The sequence below is a fragment of the Dromiciops gliroides genome, chromosome 1, assembly GCF_019393635.1.
Source record: "Dromiciops gliroides isolate mDroGli1 chromosome 1, mDroGli1.pri, whole genome shotgun sequence".
Classification (NCBI taxonomy): Eukaryota; Metazoa; Chordata; class Mammalia; order Microbiotheria; family Microbiotheriidae; genus Dromiciops; species Dromiciops gliroides.
The window spans coordinates 511811448-511834050 of NC_057861.1; the positions used below are offsets into that span (position 1 = coordinate 511811448).

At 33.6% G+C, this 22603-nt stretch overlaps 1 protein-coding gene across 2 annotated transcripts in view; it reads left to right on the top strand.

Moving 5' to 3' along the window:
* Positions 1–22603, top strand: part of PRR16 (proline rich 16) — a 328705-nt gene that overhangs the window by 172508 nt on the left and 133594 nt on the right. For both annotated transcript variants that reach the window (XM_043977018.1, XM_043977026.1), the window contains one exon: positions 9300–10200. In XM_043977018.1, the coding sequence (XP_043832953.1) occupies positions 9300–10058 (759 nt within the window). In that variant the 3' untranslated portion in view covers positions 10059–10200. The remainder of the gene's footprint in view (positions 1–9299; positions 10201–22603) is intronic.

Consider the following 22603-nt stretch of genomic DNA (forward strand, 5'->3'; position numbering starts at 1 on the left):
AGATCACAAGGGCCTTTCCCCATTGAGTGGAAAAATTAGGGTGGATTCAAAGAATGTTTTGGAGATGACAGGACTTGGCCATTGATTGGATATATAGGCTTAGGGAGAGGAATAGAAGAGAACCCAAATTGTAAACAGTGGTAACTGGAAAGATGGTAGTCCTTTTGAAAGAAATTGGTGTTTACAAAAGAAGGGTTAGTTAATTGACAAGATAATGAGTGAAGTTTTTGATATGCTAAGTTTAAAATCACTATAGGACATCCATTTTGAAATGACTAATAGAAATTGTTGATTCAGGACAGGTGTTAGGCAGAGAGATTGAAGACAGACATGTACATATGAGAATCTTCTTCAGAGTCATGGCAGTTTGAATCCATGGAAGCTGATGCTACCATTGAGAGAGAATATGGAGAAAAAAGACAACCCAGGACAGAACCTTGGCAAACATCCTCAGTTAGGGGACAGAATATGTATGATGATCCATCAAATAAGACTGAGGAGTCACCAAATAGGTAGCATAAAAACAGATAGAGAAAAGTATAACAAAATCATAAAGAGGAAAGAGCATCAAAGGAGGAGAATTTGGCCAACAGTTCTAAAAACTACAGATGATTCAAGAAACCTAAGATTTTAGAAATGACCATCAGATTTGTCAATTAAGAGATACTTTGTAACTTTGGAAAGAGGAGTTTCAGTTGGTGATAATGTATATCAGATTGCAAAAGGGATGAGAAATGAGTGAGAGAGAAATAAAATCAGTGAATGTAGACATTTTTTTTTTAATTTTTGTTTTATTTTCTAGTAGGAGATTGTTAAAGAAAGGATAGTGTATGGGGGGCAGCTAGGCGGCACAGTGAATAAAGCATCGGCCCTGGGTTGAGGAGGATGTGAGTTCAAATCCAGCCTCAGACACTTGACACTAGCTGTGTGACTCTGGGCAAGTCACTTAACCCTCATTGCCCTGCAAAAAAAAAAAAAAAAAAGGATAGCGTATGATACTTAAGAAAATAATATGACCAATGAGGGCTTTTTTTTTTTTTCAAGTATAAGGAACTGATCATTAAATCATGAATTAGTAGATAAAGAGAAGTTGAAGATTAGAGAAAGGGATTCATTGTAGAATCAATTTGCTGGAGGTTATACAACAGAATGAGATATAGAACGAAAGTACAGGGGTTCCTCAGTTCAGGTTAGTCTTTTTATCAAAAACTTCAGTAGAGGAAAGAATGGTAGATTATGTCAAGGGTTTCTTAGGATGAGGACACAGTGAATGAATATTGACTCTGTAGTGAGAGGAATGGGTTCATGTCTCACCTTTGAGTCAATACATCTATGACCTTAGAAAATTAATTTGTTTCCTGTGCTGTGACTTCCTCATCTGTTAAATTAGAAGGTTGGGCTGGATGACCTCTATTATCCTATTTTTAGTTTTCTGATCTTTTGTAGAATAGAGCAGAGGTGAGAGTCCCTAACATATGTCTTTTATTTCAGGAAATATGTATATGTAAGAGATATTCTCTTGAAAGGGTAAGGCAAGTGTTTAGTGTAGGAGTAGGAAACAAGTTTAGCCACTGTAGGAGTACAAAAGAGAGTAAAAAGATTGCCTTGCCACTGTGGGGACCAATTTTTAATTGGGAAGTGTTAACTAAGAGGCTCACCACAATATTGGGGCAAGGAAGGAGACTGGCAGCCTCCCTCAAAACAGAACAGGTTTTATTTTAACAAGAACAAACTTAAAAAAAAAAATACACAAACAGGATCAATAGTATCAAGAGAAAGGAAATAAAATTAGGAAAAGGAAATTATATAACCTGAAAAAAATACCACCTCCCAGGAATCAGATGAGAATACACAGCCCCACTCCTGTCACCTTCCAGCTTCCAGCTAGAATGGTGAATTCTCCTCCCCAATCCCATAAAACCCCTCACAACCCCCAGCCAATTGGATGGTCGCTTTGACAGTCACATGAAGAAATCAAAACTATCTTTTGCCATGTGAAAAAAATGCTCTAAATCACTATTGATTAGAGAAATGCAAACTAAAACAACTCTGAGGTACCTCCTTACACCTATGAGATTGGCTAATATAACAAAAAATGGAAATAATAAATGTTGGAGAAGCTGTGGAAAAATTGGAACACTAATGCATTGTTGGTGCAGCTGTGAAATGATTCCACCATTCTGGAGAGCAATTTGGAATTATGCCCAAAGGGCTATAAAGCTGTGCTTACCCTTTGACCCAGCAATACCACTTTTAGGTCTTTTTTCCCAAAGATATCATAAAAAAGGGAAAAACGACCCACATGTACAAAAATATTTATAGGTGCTTTTTTGTGGTGGCAAGGAATTAGAAATTGAGGGGATCCCCATCAATTGGGGAATGGCTGAACAAGTTGTGGTATATGAATGTAATGGAATACTATTGTGCTGTAAGAAACGATGAGCAGGTGGATTTCAGAGAAACCTGGAAGGACTTACATTAATTGATGCTGAGTGAGATGAGCAGAACCAGGAGAATATTGAACACAGTATCAACAACATGTGTGCTGATCAACTGTGATAGACTTGACTCTTCTCAGCAATACAATGGTCCAAGATAATTCCAAAGGACTCATGATGGAAAATGCTCTCCAAATCCAGAAAAAAAAAGAACTATGAAATCTAGATGCAGATTGAACCATACTATTTGTATTTTTTTGTTTTTCTTTTTTGAGGTTTTTCCTTTTTGCTCTGATTCTTTTTTCATGGCAGGACTAATGTAGAAATATGTTTAATGTAATTGTACATATATGACCTATATCAGATAGCTTGCTGTGGTGGGGAGGGGTAAGGGAGAGGAGGGAGAAAAATTTGAAACTAGAAATCTTATAAAAACAAATGTTGAAAACTATCTCTACTTGTAACTGGAAAATAATAAAATACTTTTATGTAAAAAAAAATAAGAGAAAAGGATAGGGGATTTGAGGGAAGACGATAGTAAGCCTGAAGTGATTAATGACAGGGTTAAACTCAGGAAGTGAAGCCAGAGCAGGATGGATGTTGAAGGATTCCCCCAGGAATGGAGGGACTGGAGGTAACAGTGAGAGTGAGAATTGGGATCAGAAAGAATGAAGCATATGAAGATATTAAATAATAGGAGGTTATATTTGGATAAATAAATTTAAGAATTCTTGATCATGGCAGTATAATACTTCTGGGTGACAGATTAAAATAGTGACCATTGCTGTGCTATACAATTAATGTAGACTACAGGCTAAAGTTGAGGGGTGGACTAGACTTGTCATGGTAAATGACATGATTGAAGAACTGTGATTCCAAATAGGAAGCATCTGTGTCTATATTGAACCGCAGGTGCCAGCTCCCCCACCCCCACCCCCCCACACACATATCAGAATAGGTGTTGGGTTGAGAGAAAGACTCTGAGAATCAGTACTGAACTCTATGAAAAAAGAGGGAGAATGATCTTGGGGGCCAATAGCTAACCATCACATGTTTCTTAATTGGATAGTAGTTCTGGATAGGAGGAGGGAATAACATACACACTCAATGGAGTGGAGTAATCTATCTAACAATGCAGGAAAGTAGGAGGGAAAGGGGATAAGGAGGGAGGGGTGAAAGAAGGGAGTACAGAGCTGGGGAGGGGGCACTCAGAAGAAAAAACATTATTAAGGAGGGATAGGGTAAAAGAAGATAGAAAATAGAGAATAGAGTAAATATCATGGGAAGGGAATAGGATGGAGGGAAACAGTTAACAATAGTAATTGTGAAATTTATTTCGTGGCAGAGTCAAGAGTGATGTAAGATGATGATGATTGATTGATTGATGATGGGTTGATTGATGGATTGATGATGATTGATTGATGATGAGAACTGATTAGTGATGATGAGGACTGAAAGAAGGAGAATTGATTGACAATGATGAGGACTCCCTTCAGATAATGAGGATTTGTGGATGATGCTTGATTGATGGTTGATTGATGATGATGATGGTAAAATGTATGGTACTTATTATGCTGGGCTATGGTGAAGAAAATTCTTTGTCCAGTTTAAGGTACTATATAAAAGTCATCTATTACTGTTGTTTCAATAATCAACCTTATGGGTTCATTGTAAGGAAATCTCTCTTTAAAGTGCTATGTGAATGTAGTTTAGTATAAAAAAATCATGAGCAGGATACTATCAGAAAGACCTGGAGGGACTTGCATGAAGTGCTGCAAAGTGAAATCTAATGCATACAAAATAACAGTAATATTGTGAGATGTTCTTCTGTGAATGACTCCGTTATTTTCAGCAATGCAATGATCCAAGATAATTCTGAATGTTTTATGAAAAATGCAATCCATCTACAGAGAGAGAACTGATGGTACTGATGGTATTTGAATACAGATTGAAACATAATTTGTTTTTTCTTGGTTACTTGATCGGAAGCAAAATAAGAAATAATGTGCAGGATGCTAGCAGAAAAATCTGGAAAAATCTACATGAATTGATGCAGAGTGAAATGTACTGTATACAAAATAACAGCAATAGTGTAAGATGATCTGCTATGAATGACTTGGTTATTTTCAGCAGTGCAAAGATCCAAGATAGCTCTGAACGTCTTATGAAAATTGCAATCCTTCTACAGAGAAAGTACTGATGGTATCTGAAAACAGATTGAAGCATATTTTTAAAAATAATTCCTTAATCTGAAGTTTTATTTTTGTCGGTTTTCTTTCACTAACTGGCTAATGTGGAGATGTTTTGCCTGACTACTCATGTAGTGCTTGGGGGGTGAGATAGAGGGGGAGTGAGGAAGAGAAGTTGGAACACAAAGTTTAAAATAAATGAATGTCAGTATTTGTTTTTACATGTAATTTGGAAAAAATAAAATTCTAAACATTAAAAAAATAAAAATAAACCCAACAAAGAACCCTGAGAGTTGACTGCATTTTAATGTATACCAAGAAGCAGGCATGCATTCTAAAATGTTTACATTCATCTTGTATATTATGAATCATTATGATATTTTTCTCAAATAAATGTAAATCATTTGGCAAAAAAATGTAATGAAACAATTTTATGTATTTTTGGACAGCTCATTACGTTTTTAGAATATCTTTTTTTCAAAATATAACAAAAACCCAATAATACAGTGATTTGATTCATTTAAGTACTTAAATAACTAAGTGAAAGGTTACTACCAAGCTAATATTATAGTTCTGTCCAGTAATTTAGATTCAAGGTTTAGAATGCAATGAAGTGCAGTTTTGCTGAGAGGTCAGCAAATTTCAGTCATCTTCCTTGAAGTAACACTTTGATCTTGTGTGTGTGTGTGTGTGTGTGTGTGTGTGTGTGTGTGTGTGTGTTAACAGCATAGAAAACTTTCTGGTTGTGTTTGATACAACTTGAATTCATTTTTGTTTGGTTGAATTTCCTCATCATAAATATAACCTCCTTTGTTTTTTTTTCCTTTCCTTTAATTTCTTTCCTTATCAAGTCTTTGTAGTAATAATTTTAAAATCATATTGAATTTTCATTTTTTAGGATGCTTCCATTACTTATATCAACATTCTCCATTGTTCTTTCTGTTGTTTTCTTTAATAGAAGATAAGACATTCCAGATTTCTACTATATCAGCTACTTGTAGTATGCAAATTACTTGACAGAAGCAATGATTTTTATATAGTTTCATTTTGTGCAACTGTGGCCATATGGGTGTGCTTCTACTGACATGAGGTTGACTTCACCAAATGAGAAAACAACAACAACAACAACAACAACTGAGTAACTTTTTTCTACCTTTAACTAGTCCTCTGTCAGTTGAGTGCTGGATTTCATGACACATATACACATCATGGCTCTTTTTTTTGGGGGGGGGGAGCAGGGCAATGAGGGTTAGGTGACTTGCTCAGGGTCAAACAGCTAAATCATGGCTCTTTTAAGGTTGTTTTTATTTCCTAATTATCATTTTGAAGGAATTTGTATTAGTCCATGAAATCATACAAAAGTTGTAGCCTTTACAAAGCACACATCAACAGCTATTAGAAATTTTGCAGTAGCTATTGCTATCAGCAAATCGTGTTCTAAGATCATTCAAGTTCAGAATGAAAGAAGTTCATCCACACAAAGCACAAAGGATAGTATGGATAAAACAGTAAATTCCAGTTACTAAAATTTTAGAGACAAAAGAGCTTAATTAATACTCAGAAAGCAACCAAAGGTCTTCAGATACACTTGGCATCTGAAGTGGATATTATTGATTCCTTTCTCATGCAGGTTTCCTGAAGTTCAAAGAATAATTTTAAAAAAGAATAATTTTTTAAAATTAAAAACATAAATGCTGTGATAAAGAAAATGTTCACCAGGGTCAAAGAAATATTAGAAAAATGTAAATATTACTATTGAAACTTTTTTCATTCAATTTTGTAGCAAAACCATTGTTAGAACTCCGTCTAAATTTGTAAGATGTACATTACACTGTAAACTATACACCCCCCCCCCCAAATGTTTTTTGAATTTTCTTTTGTTTCCAGTCTGCCTGGAACTGTCTCCATTAAGATAATGAACTCTGATAAAAATGTTGATTAACTGATGGACACATTTTTTTTTTTCTGGGATTATAGAAACTTTCAAAGTTGAAAAGGAATACCACAAACATCTTTCCAGCATGACAACATGACAAAAGCTTAAGAAATTTATCTAAGAGATGGACATCTACATGCATAAGTGGCTTAGAAACTCACCTGAGTCAAACTTCTCTGAAAAAATGAGCTAGATTCAAATCAAGTCTAGATTCAGAAAAAAAGTAACCCTCATCAAAAGTAATTTGCATAATTATGAATTTTAAATGGTTAAAAATCTTATGAATTCAATAGAAAATCATGTAAAATAAATTATTCTAGCAAAATAAGGACATTAAATGTAAAAAAATAAAGATGCCAGAAGTTCTAAGATTAATGACATGTTAATATGTTTAGTTATTTTACTTTTTTCCAAGTAATTTGCATAATATTCTAGATACTGATTTAATCCTCCAATGTCTTTGTTTAGGTCTTTAATAATTTTCTCAAGCTATTCCTATCATGATGATGGTTGACACATGTCCTTAGGAATATTATTTTAATTGCTTCATATTTCCTCTGGTTCTTACCATGATAAAACTACCCTATATAGTGCTACAAGCATGTCCTGAAATACTTTTTTTAATACTTCATGTAAAATATTATAGGAGAATGAAATTATTAATGATTATTTTTAGCAAATGACATTTTTCTATTATATTTTGGTATAGTGATCCAACTTGTTGAATTCATGCCATCAAACTAAAAAATAATTATTTGAAATTCATGTTTAATTATATATAGACTCTTCAAACTTGTTTGAGACCTTATTATTATTTTGTTGTCCATGTCATTATTTTGTAGAATATGTGAATTTTATGTTGAGAAGATTTTAATGTCCTCATGTGCTTCAGCCTTTTCATCTCCAGAGTTTAAAATTTCTCTGTTTCAAGTCTTATTTCATCTAATCTTGGTTTAGAAATGGAATTAATTCTTGTAATTACTCTGAACTGTTCTTCAGTATGCTCTTGTTTGACTTGGAGCTGAGACTATTATTCACAAAAAACAAAATAAAACTTTTGTTAACTACTGGTAAGATGCATCCAACTTTATTTTATCTACACAATTCTCACGCTTAATGAAAAAATTCATATTTTCAGTACATTTCAAGCATGCTCATGATTTGACTGCCTTTGCAGTCAGTGATGCAGGCAGTGAAGTATTTCTAGAAGGTAGGTATTATTATTTCTCATTTGTTCCAGTCTGTCTTGCCTTGTTGTGGTTTTAGAACATATGGGAGTACAGTTTGGTCTGCAGTCCTCCTTGTTATGAACCATAATGGTTCCAATGATAGCCACCCTGTAACATTATACCATCTCTTCTATTTCTTTGACATTTAAAAATTTTTTAAATTTTTGTGGGGCAATGAGGGTTAAGTGACTTACCCAAGGTCACATAGCTGGTGTCAAGTGTCTGAGGCTGCATTTGAACTCAGGTTCTCCTGAATCTAAGGCCAGTGCTTTATCCACTGACCCACCTAGCTACCCATTTCTTTGACTTTTTAAACATGTAGATGCATTATATTGATCAGGATGCTGACTCATTCATTCATGTATTATTGCCCAATTATCCATTGCTTCAGGTATGCTAGACATTCCTAGAGGCATATAAAGTCCTCACTATAAATCTCCTTTGCTGCCATTACTGTACTCTGCTATGGGACATTCTCTCATATCATCAAAAATTGATTTGATTTTGAGTAATGATTATTGTTGTTCTTGTTGCTATTCAACTTCTAATTTTTTTCTATGAAGTTTAAATAGAGCTGGTCCTAGGACAAGTTGCTATCTTCATTTTATTAATTTATATTTAATGTTCTGAAAACTTTTTTTGGTGGGGTGCAATAAGGGTTAAGTGACTTGCCCAGAGTCACACAAGTACTAAGTGTCAAGTGTCTGAGGTCAGATTTGAACTCAGGTCCTCCTGAATCCAGGGTTGGTGCTTTATGTACTGTGCCATGTAGCTGCCCCTGGAGACCCATTTTCTTAATGCCATTTAATAGTTTCACTTTAGGACAACTTATTTCCTTTTAAGTAAACAGTCGATTTAGATCAATTTTTACAAAAGCACTTCAAGCGGGGAGTTTTCCAAACTCTGTAGTGATCATTTTCCACCTTTCCCTTTTCCATTTCTAAATTGTTAGGTCAGGAACAGAATTGTAATGTTACCAAGCTTCATTCATTCATTCATTCATTCATTCATTCATTCATTCATTCATTCTTCTGTCTATCTATCTATCTATATTTTTTTGTGGGGCAATGAGGGTGAAGTGACTTGCACAAAGTCACACAGCTAGTAAATGTCAAGGCTGGAGTTGAACACAGGTCCTCTTGAATCCAGGGCCAGTGCTTTATCCACTGTGCCACCTAGTTTCCCCAAACCTTATTTATTCTAACATTCTGTCGTTACTTATTTTACAGTGTCTCTTCCAATAAACTGTTAGCTCTTTGGGAACAGGAAGTATTTCATTTTTGTCTGGCCCAGTGACTAGGACAATGTCTTGAACATAATTACCATATAACAGATGTTTGTTGCTTTATTGTTGATTACAGCAGTCATTTTATAAATCAATGAATAGCTAGTATTTATCACTTGTTCAAAATGATGCTGTGGAGAGAACCCAGCATGGGAAGCCTAAATTGTTCCAATTTTCTCTTTGGCTATTCTTCATATTTTTTGCCTTCTTGTTTTCATGCAGGTGGTTGACCAGATTGACACACTGACCTCTGATCTACAGCTGGAGGATGAGATGACAGACAGCTCCAAAACTGACACACTGAACAGCAGCTCCAGCAGCACAACAGCATCCAGCTTAGAGAAGATCAAAGTGCATTCCAATGCACCACTTATCAAGCCACCAGTCCACCCTTCTGCTATCCTCACAGTCCTGAGAAAACCTAACCCTCCACCCCCTCCTCCGAGATTGACACCTGTGAAGTGTGATGATCCTCACAGGCCTGTGCCTACCATCAATCCTGTAAAAACGAATGGCACGCTTCTCCGAAATGGAGCTTTACCTGGAGCATCAAACAAAATTCCAAATGGGGACATCTGCTGTATACCTAGTAGTAACTTGGACAAGGTGCAGATGCAGCCTCTGATGCACAGACCTGAGAAGGACAGGTGTCCCCAAGCAGGAACACGGGAACGGGTACGGTTTAGCGAAAAGGTGCAATACCATGGGTATTGTCCTGATTGTGATGTCCGGTATAACATAAAAAACCGAGAGGTCCACATCCACAGTGAACACCTCCACATGCCTGGAAAGCTTCTTCACCAGTGCCCTCCTCTCCCACCCCCACCACCACCTCTCCCTCCTTTTCCTCTAGAAAATGGAGGGTTAGGAATAAGCCACAGTAACAGTTTTCCCCCTCTCAGACCTGCAACTGTGCCTCCACCCACTGCACCTAAACCACAGAAGACCATCTTGAGGAAATCAACCACTACAACAGTGTGATGTATGCCACTTGAAAACTGTTTTCATTTTTTCTATATTATAAACATAAAATAATAGATAATGATGAGCACTTTCTACTCAAGCAATAAGAAGCCCAAATATATTACAGCCTGTGTTCAGTGAAGTGGCATAAAATCACCTGGTAAGTGTAGAGAGCAATGTTTATATCTCATATAAAAATAAACGAATTCTAGTATTAAAACTCATGTTATAATGCAGATTTCAGAAAGCATTTTTTATTTACAGATGGTTTAAATTGTGATAGAGATTTTACTCTATTTTTATTTTGATATGTCATAGGGAAGATTGTTTTTTTAAGACATAATAAATCACTGCCCCGAGAGCTAGTCATATTGTGCACTTAAGTAAAAAATAAAATAAAATAAGGAATTTTACAGATAAAAATATATTTATTGCTCTTTAAAAGATCATGTTTGCAATGTTTTAGACTTGTTATTCAATCATGCTTAAATACCAGTCTTTGAGTGCAATATATGGAAGCCAAGTGGGAGCTTTGTATTACCTAATTATAAATATAAAGTGATATTTTTAAAATCTAAAATTTTTCTCAATGGTAATTCGAAGATATGACTAGTAAGTGGTATGTAATAGCAGAAGCAAATAAATGTTTACTAGGATTCAGATAAAACAGTGGTTTTAAAATCTTTTTTTTCTATGGATTACTTTAATGAAATGACACACTACCTATTCTATGGTAACTGTATCATATTTCAAATATCTGCATTTTATGAAAAATACCAGTTCTTTCCAGAAGTAAAATTTTAAATATTTTCATATTATACATGTTGATGAGTACAGATTAATGTATAGATCCTTGAGGCAAACCAAGGTCTTTGTACTTCTCTTGGAGAACCACTGAAATAATGGCCATTCCCCGCCCCCCCCCCTTAATCAGGATATGCTGGATCCCTGAGTAAATTTGTAGTATATAAGGTAGGGTAGAAATTGTTGCTGGTATCTAATTGCCTTGGAATTACAGGGGATGCAGAAAAGATTTTTTTTTTTCCTGCTGGATATCTTTTTCTGTTAATTTCATAGGTTAACAAATTCTAATTTATATCATTTGGGAATCTTGCCTTAGGGCTTACAAATTATATTTTTTGAAGATTGTTTTTTATCTGTAAAAAAGGAGGAATGTAAACTAGGTGTTCTGAAATCTATTATAACTCTAACATTCTAAGAGTATAATGGTTTTAGTAGACATCTGCTTGTAATCATTTCCTTTAAAGAGCTGGCACTGTATTCCAGGTGGAATCCATTAAGGAGTTGAACAAAGGACTTTTTTGTTGACTTTTCTTTGCTGTTGTTGGTGCTTGTGTTTTAAGGAACAATTCATAGATTGGATAGGCATAAACTTTAATTAACAATTCAGCCAAAAAAAAGGAGTCTGATTTAAATACACACACACACACACACACACACACACACACACACACACACACACACACACAGTATGTATCATCAAACTGAGAATCCCATATAGACTCATCTTGCTTTTTTTTTCATTTCCTCTATATTGACGAACTCATTACATGTATTCCACTTTCATACTCATCCCGCATATGCAATATATTTTCTACTTTTATGTCCTTTCATATAGCCACCTTCCTGGTACAGACACTTGTCACCTCTTACTTGGGCTATTTGCAAAAAACATCTTAATTTGTCTCCCACCCTCAAATCTCTTTCCACACCAATCTATGCTAAACTAAGTTGCAAATGTGCTCTTCCTAAAGCATAGGGCCAAGCATATCATTATCTTTCCATAGTAAACCCCACAGTCCCAGTGACATCTCTAGTATTATATAGAAAGTTCTCTGGCATCCCTCACAACTTGTCCCTTTGTCCCCCTCCTCCCCCCAACCTTTCCAGTCTTTTTACACTTTACTCCCCTCTATGTACGCTATGAACCAAAAACACTAGACTATTCATTGTGCACAAGACATGCTTCCTCTATGTTCTATGCCTTTGTGCTAGCTGTTTGCCATGCTTGGAATATTCTTCAATCTCACTTTTCTTTTACTTTCCCAGGCATCCTTCAATACTCAGGTCAAATATCAACTTCTATGATAAGCCTTTCCTATTTCCCACTCTTAGACCCCATTACCTTCTCTTGTTCTTTACCTTCTATCTACACTAAATATGTTTTCAAAGTACATAGATATTTCCATGTTTATCCCTCTCCCTTAAAATATGAGTCCCTTGAAGTTGAGAATAATATTATGTTTTGGTTTTCTCTCCTTTTTTATGCCCTATGGTAAGAAAAATATAGTAAATAATAAATATTTGTTTACTGACTGATTATAAGCCTCTCACCATTGAAGAATTTATAGCCCACAGTGTTTAAATGAATGTTATAGCTATAAAGTACCTTCAGAGACATCTGGTACAACTTCCCCATTTTAAGGAAAATAAATTGAAGGCCAAAGAGATTATCTGAATTTTTCAGTTAATTTCACTTTTCTATCAGTGGCTTTGTTTGGTTTTGACTTCATGAGCATTATTCTGCCTCTAGGATAAAGTGATGACCTGAAATCTTGTCACCATCCAGATCAACTCCATTTTTGGTACTCAAAACCTTATAGGTTCCTTCACTTACCTCTCTCCTATGACTAAAGACTTAGGGAGTAGAGCCATAAACTCTTCCAAAAACTTTCTTTATTGAGGGCTCTGAACTCACCTGGCACATAGGAGATGATTAATAAATATTTGGTGAACTAAATTATATAGTTAATTGGTGACAAAACTAAAATTATAATTTATGTCTCATGAGCCTTGGTTTAGTGATTATTTTTTTTTTTTGCTGAAGTGTGAGGGTAAGAGAAGTGGGGTACAGTAAACTTTATATTCTGGGTTTAAGGCTGTATATTATTATGGGGAATAGACAGAGAGGATAACCCAAATTATCAATGATGAATTAATGAACAACCATTGTGTATGACTATTCATTTAGCTTTGAAGCTACCTAACAATCTAATTTTTTCTCCCACATTTTTCTATCCTCTATAAAAGACATGAAAATAAATATTAATTGCTTTGTCAAAATCCATATACACTTTATCTCTTGTATCTTTAAATTTATCCTTCCAACAATAAGGAATTCGTTCTGGGATTTATACTTGTTGAACTTAGGTTAGATACTTTTCCAAGCTGATATTCCTGAACTTCGCTAAAGATTGATGGTTTGCAAAATCTACACTTTAAAAATCATTTTTGAAAAGTTAAGATATTTACTAATCTAATATTTTGTGAAATCTTTCCCATTTTCCATGATTTCTCACAGGTTACAAGCAATGTTTTGTTTTGCTTTAAAAAAATCATAGCTGCACATTTCTTCGGTATATAATTTGTCTGGGTCCCCAAATTTACATTCATTTAGTATGGCTGCAGTCTGTCCACCACAATCTTTCTTCTGAGGCATAGGAACTCATATAAGCATCCATTTCCTAAAGTAGATTAATTCTCATCTCATGATTCTTTTCTTTTTCTTTTTTGGCTTGGTTCAAGATATTTGCCAGATATTACATGGCTTCCATTTATATAATTGTCTAATGAATAACTCTTCAATGAGAATGTGATTTATTAAGAGAGGAAAGATAGAAATCTAATATTAGCATCCTGCTTCATACAGTATTTAATTTTGTTTTAAATGTGTTTTATTTAAATTGCATACTACTTATTTACATTACTATGCCATCATTTGTACTAGTGTTTGGAATCTATTTAGGATTTATTTGCTGAATACTTGTACCTCATTTTTTATTAATATATCTCTGGAATTTATCATATCAATATTTCTGTTTGTCAAAGTGATAATTCTCCAACCTTCACTTGAACCTAATCTTTTAATTTAAAAATATATAATCTTCCAAAACATGGAAATAATTAAGCTAGAGTTTCATGATATTTGTCTTGAAAACTGTAATTATGGTGACATAGAACACAAAATATAATTTGCTATTCAGCTGATATTACTTCAAACTTTAAATTCTGAAGTACTAGTTATATAAAACACAAAATAGCAAATATTGTTGATGTTCAGAGCAGAAAAACTCACATCAAGAGCAATTTCTTTTAAATGAAAGATATATGTTTTCATCCTAATTTAAAATAACCAGTATTCCATGTACCAAACATCTGTATTTTGGAGAAACCATTATTCCTGAAAGATGTTATACACTTAACTTTTATAATAACATCTATTATCATTGAATATATTTGGAAAGACTTTTTATTTCATCCTGAAATCAATTTTTTTCTTTAGAGTTTAAGTCCAAGTTGCTTCATTTTCATTGAAAATGTCATTTCAATAAGACTTTGTGTAAAGATTGGGAGGAAAAATGTAATAAAAATGATAGAATCACTGCATGCTCCTCCTGTAATGATTATTAATGAAAAGAGGAAATAACAATATTTAGATGTTCTATATTTTTAGATACTTCCTAAATTAAGCAAAGAAAGAGATTACCAAAAAAGAAAATGAGTAGGGGTAAGGAAAATATGTATTTTTTTTCAGTCCTCATATTATTTGGAAGAAGGTTTATATATATATATATATATATATATATATATATATATATTCATTCCTCTCTAATTTAGATCCAATGCTCAATGATGAATATGGAATTATTGAACTTTGTCAATCAGTCAAATCAATTCCATTTACTTAATGTATTAGGATTATATTCACATGTCCTTTTATTTATGCTTGATGAAATTATAAAATAATTTATGAAAATTATTAAATAATTAAAATTATCAAAACAAGTCATGCTGCTGCTTAGCTTCAGTTGCATAGCTAAATTACTGTTTTGTTTTTGTTTTTCTTTTTGTTTTCTTTTCCTGAGGGAAGCATATGCTTTTCAATTCTGGATAGTCATATAAATATAGCTTTTAAAATATGTGAAACACTTTATCTGCATGTTGTAATTGTATTTTCTTGAATGATTCCATAAAGAACTCTTTGTATAATTGAATTGGGAAAGTTACAATCTGATTATAAACCTCAATTTTGCATACTATTTTTGGTGAAACCACCATAAAATAGTTTACATTAAGACATTTACCGTGTTTTAGAGCAAATTAGTTTAGATCTACACTGTTCTCCCTACCAAATTTCATGTCTTCAACATACTTTGGCATAATATAAACTAAGCAATATCTTCACATATATGATCAAGATTTCCAAGTGAGGGAATGATTTCCTAGCACCAAAATCCTTAAAAATAATACTTATAGCATCATTGAATAGAAGATGCTATATGAGGCACTTAATCTGAAAATTACTAGCTGCCACTTTGACTGTATTGTTTTCTGGGCTTGTGTGTAATGCATGACAGTGTAATTAAGTCCAAGGATGGAGCATTTCAACAGAAAAACTGCATAATTCTAAAGTGACGACAGGTCTAGTACTATCAGATATTGTACACAGCAGTATAGGGCATAAAACTGTAGCACTGTAACAGCTTGATTGTGTAGCAATTACCCAGTGTGTCATTTTATGGGAAGCAATTGGATTTTATCATGCTGACTTTTTTGTGATGCAAGAGAAGCTTAAAGACAGGCATGGAGATGCTCAGCAAATGAGCCTCTATTTAAAATGTGATTAAGTCACAATGGGGTATAATGCAAGGAGAGTAACAAAAACAGACTATATTAAAAAGGAGCTATTTGTATTTGTCTACATGTTGTTGTTGTTGTTTTTCCTGTGAATAGCAAAATAATGGCTTCTGTCATCTGTGTATTTACCAAATTTTCATACTGACTTATACTTGGATAACCCACTTCTTATTTTTCTTTATTAAATTAAATATGTCTGAATAACACATAAAATAGCAATCTTTTTTTTTCATTCAATTCTAAATTCTTTACCTCCTTCCTGCCCCTTCCACCTCATTAAAAAAGCAAGCATTTTAATTATATATGTGGAGTCATGAAAAACATACTACCATGTTAAACATGTTACAAAAGAAAACACAAACAAAAATATGTTTTAAAAAGAAAGTCAAATTAAAAGGATGATTCAATCTGTATACAGAAGTCATCAGTTTTTGCTCTAAACCTGTTTGGCATTTTTCATCATGGATACTCTGGAATAGTCTTGGATCATTTCCTTGATCAGAATATCTAAGTCTTTCACAGTTGATGTTGCTGTTACTGTATACAAAGTTCTCCGCATTTGTCAACAGTTCATGTAAATCTTACCAGATTTTCTGAAACCATCCTGCTTATCATTTCTTATAGAACAATAGCATTCCATCACAATCATATACCACAACTTGTTCTGTATTCTTCGATTGATGGGAATACCCTTGATCTCCTATGTATTGACACCTAAAAGGAGCTGCTCTAAAGATATTTGTATAAATAAGCTACCTTTCCCTTTTTTTGATTGCTTGGTATAAAGACCCCATAGGGTTATAAAGACCCATTGGGGTATTTCTGGGTCAAAGGATATATACAGTTGTATAGTCCTTTCGACATAGTTCCAAATTGTCCTCAAGAAGTGTTGGACTAATTCACTTTTCCATCAACATTACATTAGTGTCCCAATTTTTCTATAGCATCTCAAACAATTGTCATTTTCCTTTTCTGTCATGTTAGCCTATCTGATAGGCATGTGAAGGTATTTTCATAGGTATAACTTGCATTTCTCTAATTAGTAGTGGTTTAGAGTATTTTTGTGTGACTATTGATAGCTTTGATTTTTTCTTCTGCAAACTGCCTCTTCATTTCTTTTGGCCATTTTAAAATTACAGATTGGCTCTTATTTCTATAAATTTGTGTCAGTTCCCTATATATTTGAGAAATGAGGCCTTTATCAAGGAACTTGCTATAAATTTTCCTCCCATTTGCTGATTTCTTCCTAATTTTGGATGCATTAATTTTGGTTTTACAAAAGATTTTTTTAATTTCATGTAATCAAAATTATCTATTTAAGCTCCCATAATCCTCTCTATCACCTGCTTGGTCATAAACTTTTTCATTATCCATAGACCTAACAGGTACATTTTCCCATTCTCCCTAATTTGCTTATGACATAACCCTTTACATCTAAATATATATATTTTTTCATTTTGACCTTATTTTGCTACATGGAGTAAGATGTTGGTCATTGCCTAGTTTATGCAAAACTGCTTTCTAGTTTTCTCAGGATTTTTCAAAAATTTTGAGTTCTTGCCCTAGAAATTGGGATCTTTGAATTTATCAAACACTAAATTAATGTAGTCATTAAATATTGTGTATTTCTATACTTCATCTATTCAAGTGATTTTCCACTCTATTTCTTATCCAGGACCAGATTGTTTTGATGATTACCTCTTTGTAATATAGTTTGGAATCTGGAACTGCTAGACTGCCTTCCTTCACACACACACACACACACACACACACACACACACACACACACACACACACATACACACACACAGACACTCACACACAAATATAAAATTGGATTCCCTTGATATTCTTGAACTTTAGTTCTTCCAGAAGAATGTTGTTACTACTTTTTCTAGCTCTTTAAAATAATTTTTTGGTAATTGAATTGGTATGGCACTGAATAAGTAAATTAACTTAGGTAGAATTGTCATTTTTATCATATTGGCTCAGCCTACCCATGAGCAATAAATATTTCTCCTGGTCTGTCTATTTGTGCAAAAAAGTGGTTTGTAACTGTTTTCAAATAAACTCTGGATTTATCTTAGCAGGTATATTCCCACATATTTTATATTGCTTGACATTATTTTAAATGGTGATTTATGTGGGTTTATTTTATATACTACAACTTTGCTGATGTTGTTAACTGTTTCAACTGGTTTTTAGTTGATTTTCTATGGTTGTGTAAGTATACCATCCCATTATTTGAAAAGAGTGATAGTTTTGTTTCTGGGCCTATTTTTATTGTTTTTTCTTGTCATTTCTGTAACTAACATTTCTAATAGATTATTGAACAATAGTGGTGATAATGGAAATCCTTGCTTCACTCCTGATCTTATTGAGGTTTCAAGTTTATACTTGTTCTTGGTTTTAGATAAGTATTGCTTATAACTTAAAAAAAGTTACTTTGATTTCTATGTTTTCTAGTGTTTTTAATAGGAATAAGTCTTGTATTTTGTCAAATGCTTCTTACCTACTGATATAATCATATGATTTTATTGTTTTTGTTATTGAAATGGGCAATTATACTAATAATTTTCTTAATATTTAACCAGTCCTAAATTCCTGGTATAAATCCCACCTGGTCAGGGTGTTTGAACTTAGTGACACATCGCTGTCCTCCCCTTGTTGCTACTGTTGTTGTTCATCATTCATTCTCAAAGAGGAACAATGATATCATGAGGGTAATGTCTTGACTTGCACATAAATTGGATTTAAGTGCAGCAGAGCTGTGCAGTCATGAGTCTCACTCTTTCTTCCAGAGTCATTGAACTTCAATGGCAAAGTCAGGATGACTAGAAATGGTCTGGGATGTAGTGGGTGACTTTAAGCTTTTTAAATCAAGACCTTTCCCAGCACTTAATTTGTCTGAAGCAATACCCATTTAATGATGAAGGCCTGGCAAGAATAGAAAACAATTGCTATTTCTACTCATTCTAAGTCATCAATACCTAAACAATGAGTTACAAAGGTTTGGCTGTGTGCTATTATCAGGCATACTATGAAAGCCAGAATAATTTAAGTTTAAAGGCATTGTCAGGTAGCTTCATTTGAAACAAAGTGGGCCTTTTTAAAGCCTGTTTTTTCAGAGCTATATTTCAAGAAATCATAGATAAGGGGCAGCTAGGTGGCGCAGTGGATAAAGCACCGGACCTGGATTCAGGAATACCTCATTTCAAATCCAGCCTCAGACACTTGACATTTAACTAGCTGTGTGACCCTGGGCAAGTCACTTAACCCCCATTGCCCACGCAAAAAATAAAAAAAAAGTAAAAAAAGTAAATTATTTCAGCTTTTTGAGAAAAAAAAAATTAAAAATATAAAATCTAGCCCCCAACCCCATAATAGGCAACAATTTTTTTTTATTCATCCTTCATTCATGAGAACCTATAACATCTGGTGGGTAATGTCTTAAATTGCAGGTTAATTTAAGTTGAAGCTGAAAAATTAAGAATTGAGATAAAAGATGGCCCAATTTTCCATCATAAAATCATGTGGTCTTTTGCAATCACTATGGTATTTCATTGTTCTATAGACAGGCCTTGCTTATAAGCTCTTAGTCCCCAACTCCCTCCTACCACTCCACTTCTCTCTGATACTTGAATTGAAACATTATTCTGAATGTATATACACATACATCTATATCTATATCTATCTATATCATCTAAATCTATCATCTATCAATCTATCTTCCTCATCATCATTGTCATTGTCCTCATAATCATCATCATCTATCTATCTTTAAATTTACCCTCACCTCAAGCCTGGGTAATTTATTTTAAATCAACTCTTTAAATGCCTTGTCATCCTGCAGTCTACCTATAGTATATTGGCATATGTGTGTGTATGTGTGTACTTATTTATATATATGTGTATATATATATATATATATATATATATATATATATATATATATATGTGTGTGTATATATATATATATATGTGTGTATATATATATGTGTATATATATATGTGTATATATATATATGTGTATATATATATATGTGTGTATATATATATGTATATATATATGTGTATATATATATTTATATATATGTGTATATATATATGTGTGTATATATATATGTGTATATATATATATGTGTATATATATGTGTGTGTATATATATATGTGTATATATATATATACACACACACACACATATAATATATATACATGCACACACACATAGATATGTATGTATATATTTATATAGGGATATACACATATATATTCTCATAGACTGACATAGACATATAGACATTTATGTATGTATGTATAATATATACTTTTATAGATAATAAATAATACTTAAGAGCTAAAAGATAGCATTCCTAAACTGATCACCATTTGTAATCTTATTTTTTTCTGACCATTCCTTAAGGTTAAAAACCCTTTCCCAAGCAATTATAACTTAATATACATGGTGAAAGGACTAGTGACAATTGTTATAAGATTGGACCTCTTTTTAAGTTTAAGTCTTGAACATCTGAGGAAAATAAATATTATGATAGACAAGAAATAAATCTTTCCTCATCTCACCAACTGATAATGGCTTCTAGAAGCTAATCCAAGTATTCTAGCATCCATCTCTGCTTCAATTGCCATCCAACAATGGTGTTATTTCTCTCCCATTGTTCTAGAAGGCAATTTGCATCATTATGTTTCAGTCTCAAGTGTCATGACTACAGAATCTTCTGGGCCCCACATGGCCTATTATTCTCTTTGACCAACACAAACTAGAAGGAAGCAATCCTACCTCATTCCTTCCAAAGAAACAAAACTGAAGATGTTGGGAAAAGTACATTCATATTATTTTTTCACCTTATCCAGGGCCTCACTGATGTATTATTTTACCTTCCATTAGCTTCTGGGAGACATTAGAAATGACGGATTTATGTTTTATTGACGCCTTTTGTTTTAGTTAACATTTTTTCCAAATTACACTTTGTTTCTCCACTATGAATATCACCTCTTTCAACAAAAACAAAAACAAAAAAAGAACACCCCACACAGACATGCAAAATTCCATCAGAAGTAACTGATACATCAATCCTGTCTGAAAGTGCATTTAGCATTCTATGAAGACTACTGTCCCCCACTTCACTAGTAACAATGAGGGAAGCACATTTTCTCATCTCTGCACCCAAGCTTGTTCATTAAAATTCAATTTTGTTTTACTGCACTTTATTATTATACTGTTGTAGTCATTCTGTATATTACTTTTTACCAGTTCTGTTTATTTCACTCAGTTGTACTATTGTTTGTGTTTTCAGATATTAAGATTATTTCCAAATCTATATTTAGTCAAAGACTTCTTTCTAGATCTCTCAACCCAGATTTCACATGCTATACTGAATATGTTCCCATGGATATGCTATCACATCCTCAAATTCAATATGTCTCAAACAAATATTTATCCCCACCCACCCATATTCCCACATTATTTCTGACCATGATACCACTATTCACCCAGTTTACCATATATGATAGCTTTCTATTATTTTTTAATCTTCTCTGTTTCCTTTAACATACCTAAACAGTTACCAATCTTGTGAGTTATAGGTTTTCAATATCTCTCACATCTATTCCTTAGTTTTATTTGCACTGCTATTACTCTACTTTAGGCCCACATTATCAACCAACAGAACTATTATAATAGGCTCCTAACAGGTCTTTCCACCTCTATTCTCCTTCTTCTGGTCCATCTTTCATAACACAGATAGACGAATTTTCTTATGATTAAATCTGGTCTTGTCACATCTAAACCCAAATACATTCTCTTAGTTATCTACCAAGTGAAATCTAAACTCCTTACTTTGATTTTATAGCTTTCCACAAAATTGTAATACAGTTGACGGAGCACTATATCTGTGACCTTGGTCACTCATTCCAGCCTCAGATATCTCATCTGTAAAATAAGGGAATTGGGGAAAAAAACCAAAAACAAAAAATCTAAAGTCCTTGCCAGTTATAAATATATGAACCTGATACCACCCTGACTTTCAAGATACATCTCAAACTGCTCACCTCCTCATAATTTAGCCAAATTGGACTACTCCTTATCCCTCATGCATGTTTCATCCTCCTTCATTTCTGTGTCTTTGCTCATACTTTGCCTCCTTAGAATCCTCCCCTCTTTTAAATTGACTTCCTTATTGAATAGATCACTATTTCTCAATAATAAAAAGTTAATGACTTATTTATTCTTGGTCTACAAGTGGAATTTTATATTTCACTTCTGCATTTATAATTTATTCTTCTTGTATAATAATGCAAGTAAAAATACAATAAGAACTGATGTAAAGTAGTGGATAGAATGCAGACCAAGGATTGAGTAAAGATTGAATTTAAGTACCATTTCTAATTCACATGTGATGCATGACCCTGAATAAATCACTCATCTCCACTGTGCCCTAGATAAGTTTCTAAGACTATAAGTTACAGAAGAGTTTTTGATCTGCTTTAGTGTTTCTCTGGCTTGGGGTGGGGATGGGGAGTATTCCCTCAATGTGTTTTCCCCATACCAATGAAGTCATATGTCTGGGAGTTGAAGAGAATCACATAGCTATTTGGGCTATGTATCTCATTGTCAATTAAAATAAGTCTTCATAAGAACATGGATTATGGGGCAGCTAGATGGCATAGTGGATAAAACACCGGCCCTGGATTCAGGAGGACCTGAGTTCAAATCTGGCCTCAGACACTTGACACTTACTAGCTGTGTGATCCTGGACAAGTCACTTAACCCTCATTGCACATTAAAAAAAAAAAAAAAGAACATGGATCATATCATTTAAATTTTCTGCATCTCTTAACAATGAACATGGTGTCCTGGTATACAGTAGGCACTTAGTGAATGCAT